The sequence below is a fragment of the Colias eurytheme genome, chromosome 4 (assembly GCF_061535395.1).
Source record: "Colias eurytheme isolate Ceu_HAF_F1 chromosome 4, ilColEury1 Martin Lab GWU primary, whole genome shotgun sequence".
Lineage (NCBI taxonomy): Eukaryota > Metazoa > Arthropoda > Insecta > Lepidoptera > Pieridae > Colias > Colias eurytheme.
Window position 1 is genome coordinate 8,478,378 of NC_142983.1, and position 19,654 is coordinate 8,498,031.

The following is a 19,654-nucleotide window of genomic DNA, read 5'->3' on the forward strand; positions in this document are numbered from 1 at the left end:
AAGGGAGAATATTAAACGAAAACGCCGAAACAATTATTGACTGAATATCTGTTTAATGTTTCTTGAATTTAGGCACTGAATTTACATTATTAATTTATAGTTGTTTATTTTGTATCTGTCGCTTAAATTCAATCTTTACTATCAACGTATGGCAATTCGTAAAATCTGTGTCAAGGTAGAATGTCAAATGTGAATTTTTAATCTTTACAATTTACATCTTTGACAGATCGACTATAAGGTATAAATAATTGAAAAAAGTACCTAACTGTTTGATAAAAAAGTACATGAAAGCAATCGTTAATAATTGCTTATAACTTTTATCACGTTATTCAATTCAAATTAATGTCGAAAATAAAATATTAGCGATCTGCTTAAAATATAATCTAGTAAACAAAATATGATGTTACTTCGGACGCTCCTTGGGGTCTAGTGTCAACTGTGTAAAAATTTCATTCTGTTGTGTGGATTTCCTAAAATGTATACAATAATAAAATCAAGTGATTTGAACCGATCGTGGTTATAATATTAATATAATGAGTGACAAGATCAACAGAGAATACTTCGCCCCAGGCGCCGCAGCCTTCAATTATAATGTGGTAAGTGATTCTGAATACATTAATACATGGCCAGATTAAGGTTTAGCAGAGTCGGATGCATTATATTTAACCTTGTTTCAAAAGTCTTGAATAAATGTCCAAATAGCATTGCTCTTTCCTTTAAAAATATACATAGAGTATACTTATGGTACTTAGGACATACAACACTCTAAATTTTTCCAACCAGAATCTTTTTGATGTAGGTACTACCTACTATTTAATTTTATATATTTTTGAATCATAATAAATTCACACTTCTAAAACAGTTTTACTTGAATATTATATCAAAGAGAACAAAGCATGAACTAAGTTGTTTTACAACTTGTTACTGTCTTAATTGTTTTTTTGTAACATGCCTCATTGTAAAATCAATTTTTTTATATTTTTTTTTATTGATGATAGGGAAGCGCTTGACCACAATTGCGCCTGATGTTAAGCTGAGATGTGGTAATTACCTACTATCGGGACAATAATTGATTTACATCTTGAAATAGTCGCATTTCACGATGACGTGGACAATACAATTTCACCAGATCATGAAATTGTCTATGTTTCATGATTTTCTAATCCACATTTGGCTGAATCATATAAATAATCCTGTTTATATGAATCAGACAAATTTGGATCGACAAGAATTTTTTTTCATCATTTATCTGCCTGCAAACAATATATGTGGGTCCCATATAAAGTGAGCAAATTTTTGATATCCACTGTAATCTTACTTTTCTATAATTATTGAATTCCTATTTTAGTACAATCTTTACATTGAACATCTATGAATGAATTAGTTTTATGGTGTAGTAAAAAATCAAAACTATAGAGAGATCTCTATGCAGGACTCTATAATCCCCCAAATTCACACAAAATGTGTGTCGAAATAGTATGGGTATATAGTATACAAACATTGAAGAAAAAGAACGTTAAAACAAGAATTATATAAATTTATTTGGACTAAGCTATTTGTATTGTCCATTATTGCTGAATGTCTTAAATAAAAAAGGTAAAAGCCCAAACAATTGAAGATGCCACTGCCCACTGGTCAGTATTAAACAAAATGTCTTACGGTTAATTAAGAGTCAGTATAACAAAGATTGACATAGTACAAATACTAAAGCATGATAATATAGCCCTTGATAGTGCAGGATCTCCAATAAGTTAGACCTTCATTGGTTTATCACGTTATAAGAAAAATATATTTAAAGAAATTAGAATTTAGCTTAATATTGTAGACATTGATAGGAAGTGGTCTTTGTTGAGTTGTAATTTTTGGTTTTTATGGAATTATAAAATACCTTGACTTAAAGGTACATGACACTAAAATGTTTATGGCAGCACAATAAAGCGTTTAGAATAAAATAAATAAAACACTGAAAAAATAGAAGAAATTCGATTTCTGAGGTGGTATCACGGTCTGTTCGACAATGGGGAATATTCATGTTTTTCTTTTTTGTCTTAAATTAATAGTTTGCTATTCTATAACGTAGAGAGCATCAAATCTTCTATAATATTAAAAATGGGCCTGCAATTTCTACATAAGAAAGAAAACCTATTTTGTCTAATCCACATAATTGAATTTTGCGCTTAGAGTGCAAAATCGACAACGATTCCGTGTTCGAACGCGGGAAGTTAAAAAATAACATCCATTGTTCCCCATTTTCTATTTTATCAACAGTTCACTCCAATGAACAATAAGTGTCTCGGTCTCACGTAAACAATGCGATGTGGGGCAGGCATCTGACACAATTTAATTTGTGCGAAATAATCACTCTATCAATTATCATGTATTAATTGTTTTTTTTTTACTCTCACGTTTCTACAAAGCGCCAAATAAGAAACTTATGTATAGCTCTAAATACAAATTTGTTCATTGTTGTCGGCCTAAACTTGCCTGTTACGTAAATACAACAAATTAGCTGTAAGACAATGCTAGTGCCGACTCGGAATTGGGAATCGAGAGTGTATTTTATCCACGACTTCATTTGCATTGATTGTTGTTTGAAACTGGTTGTATTATGCATTGTGCAGAGGTTGCAAGATACAAAATACTTATATCATTTCATCGAAACCGAAATCGAATTCCAAATTCTAATTAATATTACGTGGGTATCGGTTTTGTATTATTAATTAATATTATATCTACCTCCTTACAACCTTGACATTTTTGTGGTACCTACGCTATGAAAAAAAAAATTGCTAGGTAACTCATATTTCAGGGTTATTGAATTGGAATGCGTTACAATGTTTAAGTTCGCATTAACGCGAATGAAAAAAAAAACATTTGGGGTGATACTTTGCAACATATTATAACTATCCATATATTTTAGGCGCATTTTCTTACGAGTTTCGAAGGTTGCATGTTCAAGGCAAAATTATTGGTTTTATAGGGTACCAGGAGCGGGGTGGCACTTGCGTGAGATCGCTTATTTCTATAACGTGATGTTTCGTAACTACAGAATCAGTCTTTGATGCGATGCCTGCCTACTGTTTGAATTAATCATGCTACATTTAATTTTACATGGTTGAAGCGAGCTGAGAAGGTCGTATTTATCAAGCGTCATATAATTAACTCAAAATAACTTTGTTCTAGGTCTGTGATCTTTTTATAATTAATTAAATAGTTCCTATATTTTATAAAAATAAATCGATATAATCTTACACAAAGTTGTGATGATGATTGGAAAATATAACGGCTTTACAGTTTACACTGCAATGGAATAAAATTATTTGGTTACAAATAACCATTGTATGAAAATCGAAATTGATAATTTTATAGACTTCATAATATGTACATATACAACATAAAAGTAAGCTATTAAAAATTGTCTAAATAACAGAAAATGAAAGTAATGAAAACCGTGCGTGCACACGATCTTTGGTATCAGCCATCAGGTACTGTTTTAAGTGAGCTACAATTTAGTCGCAATCCAATCAAAGACGCCACACTTCTGTACGTGACATTCTATAATATAAGGTTGTTATTTTAGCATAAAGTGTAGATGAGGATAAAACATATATGTGCTGGTGTTTATTGACCATTATAAATAAATTTCAATATCTTCAGTATGATGAACTGCCCAATGCCCATGTATTGCCTGCTATGCATCACAAAAAAATATAGAATTTCGATTCTTGAAATGATTTGACTATACATAACTAATTGAAAACTTTTTAAATGTTTGGCATTCAATCAGTATTTAATTAATAATAATATTTATTTGTCTACTAGCTTCTATTTGAAATACTAGTCCTGCAGGCTACAACGCATTGCGTCGTATTGTACCGAGTCGCTTTGCCTCACTAGTGTAGGGACAACCTCCGTGGGGACAACGGCTTAGCAGTTAGCTATTATTATCAAAGATAACGTATTCGAAAGTAGTATGAGGTATAAAGTAATCGATTTTATTATCGAACCAATTCGTCACGTACGTTTATACAAATCGATTCGTTTAAAAAATTTCGTAAGAAATTACTCTAATGTGAGTTAGTGTCGAATGCTATTATGTTACGTTATCAATCCGATACTTGAGCATGACTAGCTAAATTAGGTTTTATTGTGTTCCTATATTGAGTAGGCACTAGGCAATTTAAGTTTAATAGAATTTTTTTTCAATTACATTTCAAATATCTGCCTTGATTTCAAGCAATACAATATTAAACGTTTTAAAATTTTACGGACCATCTTTTGCTTAATTTACGTATAATTCACATAGCTTTCTCTTTTATGTCATTAATTTGTATGCTTCATAATTTTAATGATAAAAGCTCATACGTTTAGGTAATACTATAACGTATTATGTAAATTATCTTCGTCTCCGCTAAGTGAAGAAAGACAACGATGAATGTGATAATAGATGTAAAAAAGAATAACATCTAACTACTTCTTTCTTTATGTCTGATACTGAGGATCTCCCGCGTTAAAATAAGCCAAGCTCTCCAGTAACTTTTATCACAGATAGCTGAAGTTTGTACCATTTATAGCAATATATTTTTTGTTTCTAAGTTTAAATAATGTCGAAATATGCAAGACTAAGAAGGTATGTAGCTCATTTCTCACAATTATTACAATTATTGTAACAAGTTATTCATTAACTAATTGCCGATATTCCAAACATTTAATAATTTTTGTGAGAATTCATGTGACTATTCGATCTATAATGTCGCTTTTGCAATGTATGTGTGAGTGATTGTTAAATTTGATCCGGTATAGACTATAGACTCGTGTCGTAAGATTACAGATAATATGGCATAAATATAGTTGTTCCACAATCTTTTTTTATCAGCTTTCAAGATATAGGTGGATGAAGTGTAGGTATAACTACCTACTATATGTGGGCATGATGAAAATAATATGCTAACTTATTCACTGATTTTAATTTATGTATTAGCTATACATTTGTTATTGATTTTAGCAAAATAGCACCGCACTTGTTGCAACCTTAAATCTGTCAATCTCAAAAACAAACTTGATACAGAAAAAGAGTGAAATAGAGCAGGCTCCAAGGAGATGTTCGTTTGCAAAAATCGCGGACCTAAATCTGACTTCTAATATATATTGTATAGATCCCAGACATCCTATAGACAGATGTTGCCAACCAGTTTTGTGGTCCCCCTGCCCGCACCCCGGTAATTAAATATGGCATACAAAGAAAAAAATAAAAATTTCCAAAACATGCCGTGTGGGGTATCAAATGAAAGAGCTTATTGAGTAGATCACGAATATATAGCATACTATATACATTTCTTACACTTTCTCTAAGATTTTTTAGAAAATTTACGAAAATGGTCCATTTTTGAGTTAACTTTAAACCACTATAGATTGAAAACTCATGAATATATTTTTTAAATTATTATTTTAAATAATTAACAACAGTCCATTGTTTATGATTCAATAGTTCGTAATATAATATAAGTGAAGGTATGTGGTGGATTTGATGAAAATAACTATATACTATATGAACTTGAAAATATACTCACCATCTTTGAATGCTCCCCCCACTCCCCCATGCAACTATTTCACTGTACGAAATATTGAATCGTAAACAATGGACTATTGTTAATTATTTAAAATAATAATTTAAAAAATATATTCATGAGTTTTCAATCTATAGTGGTTTAAAGTTAACTCAAAAATGGACCATTTTCGTAAATTTTCTAAAAAATCTTAGAGAAAGTGTAAGAAATGTATATAATATGCTATATATTCGTGATCTACTCAATAATCTCTTTCATTTGATACCCCACACGGCATGTTTTGGAAATTTTTATTTTTTCTTTGTATGCCATATTTAATTACCGGGGTGCGGGCAGGGGGACCACAAAACTGGTTGGCAACATCTGTCTATAGGATGTCTGGGATCTATACAATATATATCAGAAGTCAGATTTAGGTCCGCGATTTTTGCAAACGAAACTCCACTGAGAGTCCGGTCTAAAAGCTAGGTAATTTTTTAACAGACATTCAATTAACGTCAATGAAAAAATACAGACTATAAAAACAATTCTAAACCTATGTGGTAATAATAACAAATTAACCTATTCCTATTTACTTGTATCTTAATGTGGAATGACTTATTGCTTATGACCTTGAGGTGACATTACATGTCAAAGGTATATACAGCCTGAAGGGTAGGACACGAAATAGATTGTCAAATAGATAGTGTAGTTATTGAAATTATTTGAACATGAATTAGTAAAAATTGTGGAATTTTTTAGATCCGTTACATTTATCTGACCCGACCTGATCGCTATCAACTAGATTTTTGTCTAACTAGGTCATCCATTGGCAAAAAAATATTTAATTCTTTATAGTTTTGTTAATTCAACAAATCTAAATATTATATATATACAATATACGAAGCTCTAAATTATATCTTTATAAGATAAGAAGCTGTTGATGCGGTTATAGACTTCCTATTATCCAAAGAACCACTTAAAATTGTATGGTTTCACCACAAACGATTTTCAGTACATTAACGTATGTTTGAGGCAACACTAACTACATCCTCATTAGGTTTTCAATAGACATTTTAAGTGTCATTAAATTAATAATTTTAAGCCCATTGTATTTTTCGTTCAAATTGTCAATTCGATTAATATTTAATTGTATATGTATGTAGATACATTTATGATTAGTCTCAGACTTGGTTACCATAATTTTCATAAAATGATGGTATTTAAAATAACAGGTGGCCTGTTAGGTAAGCAGAGAAAGTTACTAATAAGTAGCTGCCTCTGGTAGAGGCAGCGTATTAGGAACTTTTGTAATCATACAAATTATAAGCACGCAGTATGAATAACTGAATGGCCTGCTCTGGGCATTTCATATGTAATTTATTTGTTATTAGAGTAGGGATATACAGTGAAACTTGGTTAAGTGGGACCTGGATAAGTGAGAAACCTCCATAACTGGAACTCATGCTGAGGTCCCAACACTTTGGCACTGAATTACCTCTGTTAGTGGGACGAGGTAAACCTCTATATCTGGGATTTGTTCTTTCGATTTATCATCATAATTACCTCTATAACTGAGACAGCGAGTAAATTTTATATGCATAAACCTCTGTAACTGAGATAACATTGTTTGTTTACTCATTCTTATTCAACCCACACATTCCACACGTAATTCCAAGTACGTAAGTACAAATTTTGAGCTTCAATTACCTTCAGTTTTAGTTTCGCTTTACTATCATAGAGATGTTTATTTGAAAAATGTCAAAATGAAAGCTACAATCGTTATCACCCCTCTGTAAATGAGACAGATATTTATTTATACCTGTATATCTGAGACACTGGGTAAGTGGAATACCTCTATAAGTGAAACGACATTGCAGGTCCCTTGATGTCTCACTTAACCAGGTTTCACTGTACTAAGTAACGACCAGACAAATAACTGACTGCGATTCTCTAATGGCTCGTTTGTTGCTTTCGGATTATAAGGTTTTGTTATATTTATGGCTACTTTGTTTAACGACATTGTTTAATGTTGGTTATATAACTTCACTGTTTTATTTCCTGCTTACACGTTTTCAAAGTATGATTATGTTTACAAAAAGTAGGTGGTTGAAGAATACATAAAAGCGAAATGTGCATAAATCATAAACTGTTTGTCAGATTCCCAATCAATACGCTTCCGTCAGATATCCGGACGAACATGTTCTATGCATTTATCAGAATGAGCGAAATTGGATTTCTAAACGGTAACCCGCATTTCCTCGTCACGCCAGTTGCGTCGCCTCTGCGACCTGACGATCGACATCGCGACTTTTGCCATCATATACCGACTAGTTATTCGTTATTTCAATTATCTAATATGCCTTTATTATTATTAAGCTGGCTACTAGCAAATGGAAATCGAACTACCAAATTTAACTTCTTATTTCTTACCGCATGTCCGTCAACACAACTTCTAGCTATAATTTCGTAAAATATTTTATGAATTTTTAATACTACATTACATATTATCTCTAAAAAATTTCATGAAATAATAACAATAACATCCCTGATAAACTCTCGAAATCATATATATAGTGATAGTTTATTTTGTTGACGCATTGTAAATAAATTAATGCTAGTAGTTCATTTGAGAAGACGCATACTTCTATCAGCTTTACTGATCTTTTTAGTCTGTGGACAAGTAGGTAACCAGCCTACCTCGGTCTCGCCTTTTAGATTTAAAGATTCAACCAAGTTTCCCTTGGAGACTAACTCACAACATGTATTTCCGAACATAATCATTGAAGTTTAAAAACCTTAAAGTCTTTCGAACAATTTTATTGGAAAATCTATTTGCGTTATACAGTGAAACCTGGTTAAGTGAGACATCAAGGGACCTGCAATGTCGTTTCACTTATAGAGGTATTCCACTTACCCAGTGTCTCAGATATACAGGTATAAATAAATATCTGTCTCATTTACAGAGGGGTGATAACGATTGTAGCTTTCATTTTGACATTTTTCAAATAAACATCTCTATGATAGTAAAGCGAAACTAAAACTGAAGGTAATTGAAGCTCAAAATTTGTACTTACGTACTTGGAATTACGTGTGGAATGTGTGGGTTGAATAAGAATGAGTAAACAAACAATGTTATCTCAGTTACAGAGGTTTATGCATATAAAATTTACTCGCTGTCTCAGTTATAGAGGTAATTATGATGATAAATCGAAAGAACAAATCCCAGATATAGAGGTTTACCTCGTCCCACTAACAGAGGTAATTCAGTGCCAAAGTGTTGGGACCTCAGCATGAGTTCCAGTTATGGAGGTTTCTCACTTATCCAGGTCCCACTTAACCAAGTTTCACTGTAGTAGGTACTTGCATAGTGTTCTAGGATCAGTACTTACTTAAAAGTACCTAATATTTATTGAAAGTTCCATACCTTGTTACGACATTTGCACTTAGTTGGTAATTATTAGCCAATTTTCATCTATAATTTAGAAAAATTGCACCTTGCGTAAAGTCTGTACTTATCGCTGTATGTTCGAAAATAATTTTAGCATCGATATGGAATGTAATTATTAAGTATCTAAAAGGCCATCGCGCAGAAACAAGTTCTGTACCGTGACATCACATTTTGGTTCCGTTAGTTTGGCCAGGTGGGAATTCCTCTGACGTCAGCATTATTTTTAATTAATTACTTTTGAGTGGTCTATTAAATGATCAAGGTATATATATTTATTTAAAACTAGCGGTCCGCCCCGGCTTCGCCCGTGGTACATATGAAAAATAGATGTTGGCCGATTCTCAGACTTAGGTACCCGATATGCACAGAAAATTTCATGAGAATCGGTCCACCCGTTTCGGAGGAGTATGCAGACTAACATTGTGACACGAGAATTTTATATATAAGATGATGTAGGTAACTAACATTGTTTTTGCTTGTGCTGTTTAGCTCAATGTGTACAGTTCAAATATTTATACTTGCGTTAAAAAAATCAAAGCCTTCATATTTTCGCGTGGCCGACCTCGGAATTAATATACGCTCGTAGATTTGTGCCTATTCCACCCACAGATTGCATCAACTTGAAAACATTTGTGAAGGCGGTGCAGGTTTCAAAAAACTTGTCCGCAATTATAAATGTATTTAAAAACCTAAGTCAGTTCTAATGACTTAATAATATAACTCGGCATTGGATGGACAATAGACACGCAAGTCTTACCAAATAACTACTGCCTACTTCCTCCTTATTTTATACAACTATAAAAATGAAATCTCTAGAAAGTTGGATTTTACATAAAAAGGTTAAGTAATTTGCATTAGTTAATTAATCAATTAATTTATGACATTTAATTGAAATAACAATAAGAGAAGAAATAACAATATGTTATTCCTAAACACGAAGAATAAACATTTACCTATGTCGTCCGGTTGTAAATTTTATTCTTTTTAACGTTCTCAAGTTGGTGCACTGTGAGACGAAACCTATTCTTACTCCATTAGATCTTTTGGATACTTAACTTATTTAATACTCGAATGAAGAGGTTCTTGAACCACACAATAAGCACTCCTCATTGTCTGGTTATCGGTCGCGTGGCCACTATATTATATTGAGTTAGCGACCCGACCTCCACGTTTCGTGACACAACGTGATAATAGGTGCGGAGTGTGGGCGTGTCGGTTTGCATGGCAAAAGCTGCACATGCTTTCAGTTAGACATAATGGGAATGTTTAGTTAGGACATAGTGTCTTCGACAATATCAATATTAAATTGCAGCCATTAGCTGCTACCTTACTGTTATAAATACAAAAGTTAGTAAGTATGGAGTTATGTTTGTTACTTTTTCACGAAAAAAAAAAACTGATCGTATGGAGTTTGGCACAGTGATCGATTATTGTATAGATTAGCATATCGCCTACTATTTGCTCAGGTACGACACAAGTGACGCCGCGGGTTGTGACTAGTTTATTTTTGCACATTAGTAGATACAATGGATCACATTTACACTTCAGGCTTAATAATGTTGGCTACACTGCTATCCTATTCTGCGTATATTGTAAGGATTTTCGATTACGTGTCTCCAGTTAATCTGGGAGTGAACTGCGACAATGAGGAGGAAGCAGCCTTACAAATGACGCCCTTTGTAGCAACGTTTTTGAGACCTCTCACACTCCCGTCTTTCGTGCTTTCCGGTCGTCTAGTCAGTAAATCAGTAATAATACCTTCTTCTGAAAATATTATGTACCTACTACTAGCATAGGTCCAATATTTTTGGTTTTCCTTTGTACATTCTGTGTCTAATGAAAGTCAGTCAATCAACTTTTATTAGATTAGTTAAAAATCCAAAATATTATTACCTATAATCGCCACTAGAATCAATAACATTAATTTATCTGTGCAATTTCACTGAAGAGTCATGTGAACATACACAAACGTTTATATTTCTACATTTTGCTCATAAATCGTTTCTTTTTCTACCGAATTTCATGATGCATTTCTCTATATTACCTACTCTACTACCAAGAATATTAACAATAGTTAACTTCGAGTAAGATATACTAGGTACGAAATGGATCAATAAATGAAAGACGTTCGAACGTTCAATCGTCCAGTAGTAACAGTAATTGCATAATCTCTTAACGTATCTCGATATATCGATGTTATCACGCGCTCGCGTAGATGCTCTCGATGAAGTCGGAACGATTTTATCACATGGCTCACGAATACTTGTTATAGCACTGACAAGATTGCTACGGTTTCGTCATAACAGAGGGCCAATATGAAAAGTGAAAACGGTGTAAAAATCTGTCAATGAAATTGGAAATCCCAAAAGCCTAATAGGGAGTGAAAAATATTTCTTGGAAAAATGAAAAAGTGTTTAAGAATCACGCTGACAATTTATTTCACATAAAGAAATTTAGTATCAATTAAAATTTTATACTTTTTACGTACCCGGTGTCTAGGTTTACCATTAAATATCGCACTTTATCTTAATATTAATTCCGTATTTAGTACGTAACCAAGACGCAAGTGGTAAACATCACCGATTGCTAACAGATCAAACGCCTAGATCTAGAACGTTCCATTTTTCTTATCTAGATTATCTGTAGCTTGTAACTTGAACTTGAGTGGCGTAACCAATATGCATCGAGGTGTATTTTATGTAGCGGTTTTTAATATGATATCCGATGTAATTCGATTCATTGTTTCATTATTGCGTCGTTACCTCGGTATTATTTGTTTTGCGGTAACAGATGAATACTTCCTTCATCTTATTGTTTTAATACCGCTATACGCTTATTTAATCCGCTTTGCGAAACTGAATTACAGCAGGCGTTCTTTTGGATTTCACAGCATTTATCAATAATCATATTCTCTACACATGCAATGCAATGTTAGCTATATTTCTTATATAACATAGGTTTGCTTATAAGAGTCTTTTGAATAAATTACATTCGTCTAAACGACTGAGGAAAAGTTATTGTAAATCACGCCTGCATAACCATTGTTTCCTGTACGCCTCGAACGATGCATTTACGATATTGCGAATAAATTCATTCAAAGATAAATAAATGCCTTGTTTTCTATACATATACAGCAATTAAATGGAAAGTCCTATCACACTTGTGGTTCTTGTATTGCGGGCTTAGTTGGCGTTATCGATATTAATGATGCCATAAGTTGTTTTACATCCTGTCGAAGCTCAGCTTATTACTCGGAAGAACAAACAGCAAGACAGACCGGTAACTATAAACACTTAATTGAAATCTTTAATGGTGGTCGGTATACTTTCGACAGAGAATAAATCAGTAATAACTATGGAATAGATTGAAAGAAAACAGGATCAAATATTTGAAAGTTCAGTAATTGGATAAATATATACAACGGTAGGTAGGTACGGTTGCTGTCAAATATTCAGTTAACCTATATATATATTCGCTGGAAGGTTGTCTGCTTGTACACACCCAGCAAACGACAAACCCTCGGTGAACACGCAAAACAAACCACTCTAATAGGTACAAATGTAGGTCAAACTGCGAGACTTGGTGTTTGTTACAATAAAATAAACTTCGTTTCGAATTCGTCAGAGGCACAAGCGAATCAATTCTACTTCTAACTTTTTGGTAAAAGTTTATGATGATATTATGATCGCTTCATTACCTAGAATTAAATATGAACAAGGTTTTACATTCCTGTGAAATTGTCCATTATGTTGTTTAAAGCTACGGACACACGTGCTCATTACTAGCACGAAAGCATGCTTTTATTGAGCAAGTGCTCATTAGTAGCACGTGTGTACACTAGTTGCTAGTAATGAGCATGCTTTTTAAGAGCGTGCTCAAAAATCAAACGACGTTTGATTTTCGAGCATGCTACCTGAGGCGCGGGCAGGTGGGGGGCGAGCTCCGAGCACGTCTGAACATTTTTGCTTATAAGCATGCTATTGACCATTTTGTCCCGATCTGCGGCTGACGACTGTTTTGTGCAATTAATTAATGTAATTAATTAAAATTAAACCGCAATATGTTATCATTTTTATTTTTCACCAAAATGTTCTTACACAATTCCGTTGCAAGCAATATGATTATTTTATTAAGTTTTGTACGGATAGCACTTTCACTATATACTTGTACATCCATTTTGGCCGAGAGCCTGGTGCTAAATAGCACGTCTGTCCGTACGTTTGCTTTGAGCATGCCTTTTTAGGAGTATGCTTTAAATCAAGCATGCTAATTTCTGGCAAATGTGAACAGTTTGCAGAGCATGCTAATTTTAAGCAAGCTTATTAGCATGCTTTTTTTGAGCACGTCTGTCAGTACCTTAAAGCTTGTATTGTATAAAGCTTTTCTAGAACTTGAGGAACTGAAGAAGATTTTTTTACATGGTAACAAAACACGAAGGGCGCGGGCACACGATGCGTTGCGGCGCCGCACCGCTAAGATTTCACCGTGTCAGTGGGCACACGAGCGGTGCGGCGCCGTAACGTTTTTATGTCGCAGCGGCGTCGTAGCAGCGTTGCACAGCGTGTCCTTCCTTGTGACGCAAAACAACTGAGCGGTGCCGCTCCGACGTCGCACCGCATTCACCCCTCCCCGCCTCGTCTTGGTGGTTACAAGTCCGGTGCGGCGCCGGAGCGCATCGTGTGACATGCCACAGATATTTCTATGTAAGACGACGCAGCGATACCGCTCCGGCGCCGCACCGCCGCCGCAACGCATCGTGTGCCCCCGCTCGAACGACGTCGGCCGCGGCGATGCGACGGCAAATTTATTTAAAGTAATATTTACTTCTTTTCTTATCTTCCCTAAGGCTGTTAAAATATGTTATAAGGAAATATATATTTATTTAATGGGATGGATAAATTTTTGAACGTTCGTCAATTAAAAATAAACTTTAATTTAATTTGCAAATCCACAAAATGCACTATCATTTTAATAATAAGCAATGCAAGCAAAATCTTAGTCATATACTAGTTATTACAAATTTAACAATGACATGCAGAAATTATAGAAATTAATGAGGGTAGAGAAAACGTCTGACTGCACATCTTTACGTATCAAAAGTTGAAATTGGTTATAGTTCAAAAATAATTTCGTTCTGGTCTAATACTAAACGGATCGGTTGAAACTTGAAAGTCTGCGCTACGTTTTGCGGTTCTAGACATTGCAGTGTTACGTTTGAACTTGTGAAATATTATGTATTTGGAGCGAAGATGAAAATAATACGTTTTGAAATTGGTAATCAATCGAAATATCGTCTTTTGAATTGGTACTTTTCATAAATTACGATTTCATTTGCATAGATTTATATAAGTCATGAATTACTTAAGTTAGTTATACCTAGTCAAGTGTTTTATATAGATGCGAATAGAGATTTCGTTTCACTGACTTCAGCAATATTTTTCAATGTACCTAGATTTTATTCCCGTAAGTCAAGTTGCAAGAAAAATTATTCCTATTCAAAATAGACAGTTACTAATCAGGTACCGTATTTATTATCAAAAGCATGAGAACTTTCATTATTCATTATCGTTCTACAGCCGAATGTAATTCAATTTAACGACGTGCACACGAGTGAACACAATTCTTCACGAGGCTCCGCTAACTCAGAGAGATAAATCTGATGTTATCGCTGGTGACATTATATCAGAATTCATTGGCCAACTCATTGTCTTTGAATCGGCTTAATCAATTTGTATGCATTTATCACTTTCTGATCTCACTTTCTATAATTTTATTAACAGCTTGTTATGAAATATTGTTTCTCATTTCATGGGATTGATTTTGGAAGTTTTTGTTAATACTCTTTAAGGTAACTTCTAAAGCTTTTCATACATTAAGCGTAGGAATTTCTAACGCCTACGAATTTTTACTCTTAAGAAAACGAGTCATTGTTTGGTGTGCAATTTGCATAACACACGCCCACATAAACACTTATTAACCATGTACGGCGTTTAAGTCCGCCTTTCGAATTAACTAAATCACTGTCGTTTTCTTGCCAATCTTCCGGTACAATTTCACTTCGGAGTTTATTATATGTAATCATCCGATCGGCGATTTATCGTGATTAAGTTATAAGTAAAATTGTATGTGAAATCTTTTCCACGATGACGTAATGTGAGTTGTCCTTATCCGAACGGTGGAGCCTCTGAGCATTCTACCACTATTATCCAGAAAAGGCCAATTGATCGTAACAAGATCCTGCTGCTACCTGTTATTCGTTTAATGGTTGGTTGCGAACACTAAAATGTTTCTAGCACTTATCGAAGACGTCGGACGATCGTACTCAGTGGAAGATAAAATCATCAGTGTTAATGGCTAGATACCCATATATGTATCTTGTTTATCAAAACTAATTCAGTAGATTGCGTTATGAGCACAGCGAAAAAACGTAGTACAGTAGCACCTCTATAAGTCGAATATCAAGGGAGACGCCAAAAAATTCGAGTTATAGAGTTTTCAACTTAAGGAGGATTTCGACTTAGGCGGATTTTGATTCGACATAAAGAGTTTGAGGTTTATTCTTATAAATTTTGAGTTAGAGAGGTAAAGTACATTAAAATTCAACTTGCAGAGGTGACAAACATGTTTTTATTTATTATAAATCAACATTATTTCAAATCATTTAAAAAAATAAAAAATATGGCATTAAAAAGTCAGTATTTTTTTTTGCTTTATATAATTTGGTTGTTCTCTAGCATTGTCTAATCTACTTATAAAGAACAGAAAATTCTTCTTCTTCAGAGATACTGGTTTGCTCTATAAAATTTCGTAAGGTATTCAATGCGGTTCTTGCCTCTTTGATGGAAACGCATGGAGCGCATGTACTATTCACGTCTTCTATGTCATCTTTATCATTAGTATCGGTTTTCTGAGTTACTGAATCGATAATTTCGTCATCAGATACCTACTTAATGCAAACACGTGTTTACGTGAGTCATAAATTTATTATCGCATACTCCTAAAATGTTTTCTAAGAAACAATTATAGTGTACTGCACTGTCGGCAAGTTGTTAAAGTCCAAATGATCAAGTTATAAAGATTGTAAAATAAAATGTTGCCATGTTCGAGATACAGAGGTCAAATTTAATTTTTTGAGTTATAGAGTGAAAATATGTACCAAAATGGCTTGGAGGGACTCGGTGATTATTTCGACTAACAGAGGGCCAAAATTTCAAGTTACGGAGGTTTTCGGGTTTGAAGGGAAGGGAACAAGACATTTTTTCGAGATTTGGAGGTTTTTGACTTATCGAGGTTCGACTTAACGAGGTGCTACTGTATTTAATTTTCTAAATGTACAATAGATACACGTGCATGATATTCAGTTTAATTAAAAATAATTGACGTGGAATGGTTGAGCATCGCGTAAACTGCTGTAAAAATATTATGCTGTAAAAATATTAATTTAAAAAGTTAATACAATTAAAAGTCAATGAATACAATTGTTAGAGAGTAGGCCACTCCGTTATCCAATGACTCTATCGGTAACCTTCTACAAACGGATGCTAGAAACTTAAAAAGATCAACGTAGGCATTTTAATGTATATACTCTCACCGTGTTTTTTATATTTATTATGTGATCAATATGTAATTTTTTCACCTTCGACATATCGGAGAAAGCGTTATCAGAGCGATCGTATTTATGGTCTACGAGAGCGTCATCGATCTGAGTGCGGCGACCTATCGAAATCGCGTTGTGGTTATGGGGCGTTACATGATAATGGCTTTCCGCTACTTTCTGTTTGAAAGCGGTTCTTTTGTTTAAAGGGCCAACTTATGGGCAGGCAAATGTCTTAAATTGATTTGCCGCAAAGTTTTTACATAATCTTCTCTTTAGAGCTTTACGAATTTCTCTCGGATCGACTTTTCACTGGCCCTATTTAGGGCAACATGGACGTGACATCAACAGAATCTAAGCATTCTTCGTGCCAGTGCAGAGGTCTACTGTAAAATCTCTAAGCACAACGTTGAAACAAAAATTATCGTCACGGCTACAATCACTATTACGGTACACAATATTTTTTGCTTACGTTTCAAGTTTCAACATAATCCATGGTTGAAACTCTTGAAATGTTTCGGCCACCAGGCAAAGAAAGAAATACGAAGACCGCTGACTACCTTATTACAAAGATAAAGTACTGAGTATACTGTCTTAGCATCGTTCTGATATTTCTAAGAATGTCTGACCGATACGCGGAACAATTAACGTCCGTTGGAAACTTAAGTTATAAATGTTTTCTTGTTATGAAATAATATAAATGTTTAAAAATTCATATTTTAAAAATTTACAAAATGTGTACATATTTATATTATTTTTACCTCTGTTATTTTCCTATACTATTTTAGTTTATCTCAAAAATCGAATCGCATACGCATCCTGCGTGTTTCTTGTATCAAGAAGCCTAAAATTGGCGACGTTATAAAGTGCAACGTTTCCGCGTTTAAATCGTAATGTCTATTGATGAAAGATCAATTGCATCGGAGTCAACGACCGTGTCGTGCACAGCAAGTAACATTACTTGCATATTTATACGTGGCAAGTATGGTCTGGAATGCTAAGATTTTCTTTTTATACCTTATCTTACCGTAATAAATAAAGTCATATGCTCATTGCCATAGGAGAGAAGAAAATCTGTTAATTCTTCCGTGGAAAATTAAAACATGATAACAGTGTATTATCGTAAAATAAACGCTACACTTTGAGTTTTAAATAAAATGTACCTATCATTTAATCATACATTATATTTTATAAGTATCGGATATAATTGTCGTTCACAATAATTAACAAGTTTTCAATTAACATCAAACAGGTGACAACCCTATCACGCTCTGATATTATAATTTCAAAGAGCCGAATTACATTATTCTTCACTGAATTGAAGTAGAGCCATTTGCTACCATCAAATCGCGATAACTGAAATCTACGTTTGTCGATTCAGAAACATTTTATTTAGCAAAATTGTGACGGCATTATTGGACGAATAAATAAATGCCGATGTCTTCCAATCATCCGATTTTAGATTGTCTTTACAATTCCCATATGGGATTTAAACAACCTCTAAGTGCTTTAAATTAGCAGAGCACATAACGCGACATCAGATACGCATCTGTCATAGACATACTTGACACAGCGTCGGCTCTTATCGGCGAAAGCAGTCGCGTGAAATGCGCGTGAGCATCTCGAATCGCAAGCGCTCTGCATTTCTATTATAATTCGCACTGCGCACATGTACATGCATTATTCGTTTTCCAAATTTCAACATTCCTTTTTATCTTTTTGCTGCTGTATTGTTGTTCTTATGCCTCGTAATTATTCTCATTAATGAGCGTGGTGTCTACACTCTACACCGCGGTTCGTTGTTAACAAATTGTCTTCCACGTTCACCGATTATTCGCTTATCGCACCTAAGAACAACGTTATTGTGATATAAATTGTTCTCGTGGTGTCATTACGGCATTTACACAATCGAATTGTCAGACAATTGCGACAAAGACGATAAATAAAATTGCTTTTCGTCATATACCTAGTGCGCCAAATAGGCGTTAGAACGGCGAGGTCGTAATTAATTTTTCAACTGCTAATAAGTTCAAAATGTTCTTGTGTCTTCAATAAAAAAATATTTTTGCTGTAATCTTTTTAGAAAGGAATGTTTACATCATATTTCATCCGTCGTTTGATAAAATTAACTCTGTGAAATATTAACGAGCAATTTGAAAGAATTTCGAAAAAGTCGACACTTTTACAGTGTACATGACCTAATTAAGCTCGGAGGTGTAGCTCCATAATTAATCGAGTGACCTGAAATTTGGTGCAGAGGCTTTTACTTGATCCGGGAATAAAAATGTAAGCGGGATTCTCTTTGTCAGTTAAGTTTTAGAATCTCAAACTCAACCATTTATTTATTCAACTTGACTTCGTTTAGCAGCGCTTTTCAATCGTTAAAATACAGAAAAATAATAATTTTCCATCGGTTCGGAAAGCAGTTTCTATCTTAATCTGACCACCTTCTACATGTTTTGTAGAATTAGTGCCGAATATTATTAAAATTTGATTTGAATTTAATTTATTTTCAATCGTATTACGTTTTGAATGTTTCGTTGCAAAATCGTTAAACTTCAGTTCCTTGCCGCCCCCTGAAGACTTAAAACTTATACTGAAAGACGTTACGTGACTAAAGTCATTTATTTACATTGATGAAATGGTATTTTCAACATCAATGCCACTTAATTTAATCATTTAATTAACTACGCTTGTTGCCGTATATACTTTTTAATAATAATTACTGCTTTCAATGCCGGATATTTTAATTTGAGTGCTTTTGGTAGCAGTAATAAAATAATGTCATCTTATAATTTATAATAATACCAATACTTTAATTCATAAAGTGTTAAATGTGTTCAGGCAATTGTAAATATGTTTACAATTTTACATTTATTAGAGGTAGTAAATAGGTAAGTAATAAGTATATACCGGGTGTCACGGATTTACCATAGTAGTATATAATGTTTTATAGTATTATCATTAATTCATAATTATAAATAGATATATACTTATTTAAATTTCTAAATATTAATCAACATAACCGATAATTTCTCAAGTAGCACTTTGTTTGACATCAAC

General features: G+C 33.6%; 1 protein-coding gene across 2 annotated transcripts in view; it reads left to right on the forward strand.

Annotated features, from left to right (window-relative positions):
• The first annotated feature begins 252 nt into the window (after window positions 1–252).
• Window positions 253–19,654, forward strand: part of jvl (javelin-like) — an 85,037-nt gene continuing 65,635 nt past the window's right edge. For both annotated transcript variants that reach the window (XM_090120712.1, XM_090101364.1), the window contains exon 1: window positions 253–596. In XM_090120712.1, the coding sequence (XP_089976838.1) occupies window positions 534–596 (63 nt within the window). In that variant the 5' untranslated portion in view covers window positions 253–533. The remainder of the gene's footprint in view (window positions 597–19,654) is intronic.